Source organism: Nansenia antarctica (genome assembly GCF_963989245.1).
Source record: "Nansenia antarctica genome assembly, chromosome: 3".
In the NCBI taxonomy this organism is placed as follows: Eukaryota; Metazoa; Chordata; class Actinopteri; order Argentiniformes; family Microstomatidae; genus Nansenia; species Nansenia antarctica.
Window position 1 is genome coordinate 73161685 of NC_137688.1, and position 4030 is coordinate 73165714.

General features: G+C 39.1%; 1 protein-coding gene across 1 annotated transcript; it reads left to right on the forward strand.

The window, feature by feature from the left end:
- Positions 1–2630: 2630 nt before the first annotated feature.
- On the forward strand, positions 2631–3790 carry LOC308154382 (C-reactive protein-like; the record flags this gene model as incomplete). Its single annotated transcript, XM_080527545.1, has 3 exons — positions 2631–2688; positions 3008–3110; positions 3268–3790. 3 exons carry the CDS (start codon positions 2631–2633, stop codon positions 3788–3790), a joined length of 684 nt encoding a protein of 227 aa, XP_080383671.1.
- Positions 3791–4030: the final 240 nt, after the last annotated feature.

A 4030-nucleotide genomic window follows, 5' to 3' on the forward strand; every position in this document is an offset into this window, starting at 1 on the left:
CCCCCTGTGTGACAGAGGAGGAGGTGGAGGTAAGAGACCGGAGAGGGAGATGAACTGTTGTCTGTTGGTGAGGTTTTTGAAACCCCAAATAGCAGCTATACATATACAGTATATACTGTATATATATATATATATATATATATGTATATTCATGTCCTTTTAGGGTTAGGGTTAGGGTTAGAGTTAGGGTTAGGGTTAGGGTTAGAGTGGTGGTGAAAGTGATATTTCTCTGCTTGCTAATCCCTACCAGGTCTATGTTGTTAATCCCCATAAATTCTATGTTGTTAATCTCTATCAGGTCTATGTTGTTAATCTCTATCAGGTCTATGTTGTTAATCTCTATCAGGTCTATGTTGTTAATCTCTATCAGGTCTATGTTGTTAATCTCTATCAGTTCTATGTTGTTAATCTCTATCAGGTCTATGTTGTTAATCTCTATCAGGTCTATGTTGTTAATCTCTATCAGGTCTATGTTGTTAATCTCTATCAGGTGTATGTTGTTAATCTCTATCAGGTGTATGTTGTTAATCTCTATCAGGTCTATGTTGTTAATCTCTATCAGGTCTATGTTGTTAATCTCTATCAGGTCTATGTTGTTAATCTCTATCAGGTGTATGTTGTTAATCTCTATCAGGTGTATGTAGTTAATCTCTATCAGGTCTATGTTGTTAATCTCTATCAGGTCTATGTTGTTAATCTCTATCAGGTCTATGTTGTTAATCTCTATCAGGTCTATGTTGTTAATCTCTATCAGGTGTATGTTGTTAATCTCTAACAGGTCTATGTTGTTAATCTCTATCAGGTGTATGTTGTTAATCTCTAACAGGTCTATGTTGTTAATCTCTATCAGGTGTATGTTTATTGTGTATTATTAGGATCCCCATTAGCTGCCACCATGGTGACAGCTAGTCTTCCTGGGGTCCACAAAAATAACAATACAAATGAAATCAATAACAACACAAATACAAACAAATGATTACAAAGAACAGACAACTGAGTGTAATTAAAAGAAAATTAAAAGAAAATGGAAAGAAAAGAACTAAAACTAAACTAAAGTCAAACTAACCTAAACTCAACTAAAACTAAATTAAAAACTAAAACTAAACTAAAAACAAATTTTTTCATTTACATACACCTTTAATATACATTAGGGAATGTCAATTTCTCTATTTGCCAAGTGTTGTTTTACTAAGATTTTGAAACGGATTTTACTATTCTCCTGTGTAACATGTCTGGGAAGAGAGTTCCATTCCTGCATACCTCGGAACATGACAGTTCGTTTCATTGCATTCGACCTCACTTTTGGAAGTGTAAAACCTCGTGCAGAAGCATGTCTGGTTGAGTAGTCATGTCTGTCGAGATTTATGGATAAATTATTATACAGAATGTTGTTAATCTCTATCAGGCCTATGTTGTTAATCTCTATCAGGCCTATGTTGTTAATCTCTATCAGGTCTATGTTGTTAATCTCTATCAGGTCTATGTAGTTAATCTCTATCAGGTGTATGTTGTTCATCTCTATCAGGTCTATGTTGTTAATCTCTATCAGGTCTATGTAGTTAATCTCTATCAGGTGTATGTTGTTAATCTCTATCAGGTCTATGTTGTTAATCTCTATCAGGTCTATGTTGTTAATCTCTATCAGGTCTATGTTGTTAATCTCTATCAGGTCTATGGTGTTAATCTCTATCAGGTCTATGTTGTTAATCTCTATCAGGTCTATGTTGTTAATCTCTATCAGGTCTATGTTGTTAATCTCTATCAGGTCTATGTTGTTAATCTCTATCAGGTCTATGTTGTTAATCTCTATCAGGTCTTTGTTGTTAATCTCTATCAGGTCTATGTTGTTAATCTCTATCAGGTGTATGTTGTTAATCTCTATCAGGTCTATGTTGTTAATCTCTATCAGGTCTATGTTGTTAATCTCTATCAGGTGTATGTTGTTAATCTCTATCAGGTCTATGTTGTTAATCTCTATCAGGTCTATGTTGTTCATCTCTATCAGGTCTATGTTGTTAATCTCTATTAGGTGTATGTTGTTAATCTCTATCAGGTCTATGTTGTTAATCTCTATCAGGTATATGTTGTTAATCTCTATCAGGTGTTTGTTGTTAATCTACGTTTATTCCCTACTTTGTTTCTAGGTATTCTCCCTCCATCAGAGTGGTGTCATTATTGTGACATTATTGTGAAAAACATTATTGCGATTTTTTTTTTTTTTTTACGATTTCACAAAATCAGCAGAATTGTAACAGTTTATAATCTGCAGACTCAGCAGTTAGAGTCGTGTTTTTTGGGAAATGGTGACCACATGTTCCACTGTAGGTGCCTCCTTCTGAACTGCCACTTCCCTGTTTCACTGATCAGAATAAATAAGAAGGACAGGAGAGACCAGACAGACCAGACCTCTTAGGAACTAAACTACATCTTCTGATCAACTAAGCTACAGAACATTTGACACTCAGTACAACTGACAAGGTAGGTTCTCTAACATGGCGTTTTGTCCATTAATGCCTTGCAATCGCAATTGAAGAGATTGCAAACCCATTTATAGTGTACACATTTCCATGCACTTTGAAGCCCTAATGTAATATTTGTTGTAAACAATGCTGTTGTTGTATTGTGAACAGATGGAGAGACTCTTTGTGGTGCTGGTCATGTTCACCATGTGCTGGGCCGAGCCTCAAGGTGAGACATCTGACCATCATGTTGATTTACTTTGAACATGAATGCTCATTTGACATACGATCAGTGTTCATAAGGCAACGCACACATACCTGGAAGTACATATCATTATCATGCACACATACCTGGAAGTACATATCATTATCATGCACACATACCTGGAAGTACATATCATTATCATGCACACATACCTGGAAGTACATATCATTATCATTTGTGTATGCACTGGAAATCTCTTCAGACAGTACTAACATTACAATTCCAAATGTGCTTTGAATGGTTTGTTTTGATTTGATGGACTAAATCCTGTTTGTCTGACCAGACCTCACAGGTAAAGTGTTTACATTTACACAAGAGTCGGACACTGCTCACGTGAAGCTGACACCAACAGGAGAGACGCTTGGCTCTGTGACCTTATGTCTCAGGTAATGTAGTGTTCAATACTTCTTCTGTCGTCAAGTTAAGACAACTCAAAACACTGTGACTGACCTTGACCTTGTGTCTGTTATAGTCTAGTGATATTGAACATATCTTCTTCTTGTTCTAACTCTATATTCTATATTTATGAACCTCTTCCTGAAGGTATTTCACAGACCTGCGGCGGAGCTACGCTCTGTTCTCCATGGCCTCCCCGAAGCACTTCAACGACCTGCTGCTTTTCAAGTCGACGGCGGGTGAGGACAGGGCTCTGTGGGTCCGGGACAAAGAAGTCAAGTTTAAGGGCGTTCCAGACGAGCTCAACATGTGGATGTCCGTGTGTGGGACCTGGGGCTCCACCAATGGGATCAATCAGCTGTGGACCAATGGGAAGCCCAGCACGCGGAAGCAAGGCTACGCAGGGGGGAGAGTGCTTGATGGAGTTCACAACATCGTTCTGGGTCAGGAGCAGGACTCCCATGGGGGGGGCTTTGACAAGAGCCAGTCATTTGTTGGTCAGATCAGTGATGTGCATGTGTGGAACTACGTCCTGTCTCCTTGTGAGATTCAGCACTTCACAGCTGATGTCAACTACAGCCCAGGCAATGTGATTAACTGGAGGGCTCTGACTTACACTGTGACTGGGCAGGTGATTGTAGAGGACAAGCAGGCGTCCTGTCAGGAGTGAACTGTGTCTGTGTGTGTGTGTGTGTGTGTGTGTGTGTGTGTGTGTGTGTGTGTGTGTGTGTGTGTGTGTGTGTGTGTGTGTGTGTGTGTGTGTGTGTGTGTGTGTGTGTGTGTGTGTGTGTGTGTGTGTGTGTGTGTGTGTGTGTGTGTGTGTGTGTGTGTGTGTGTGTGTGTGTGTGTGTGTGTGTGTGTGTGTGTGTGTGTGTGTGTGTGTGTGTGTGTGTGTGTGTGTGTGTGTGTG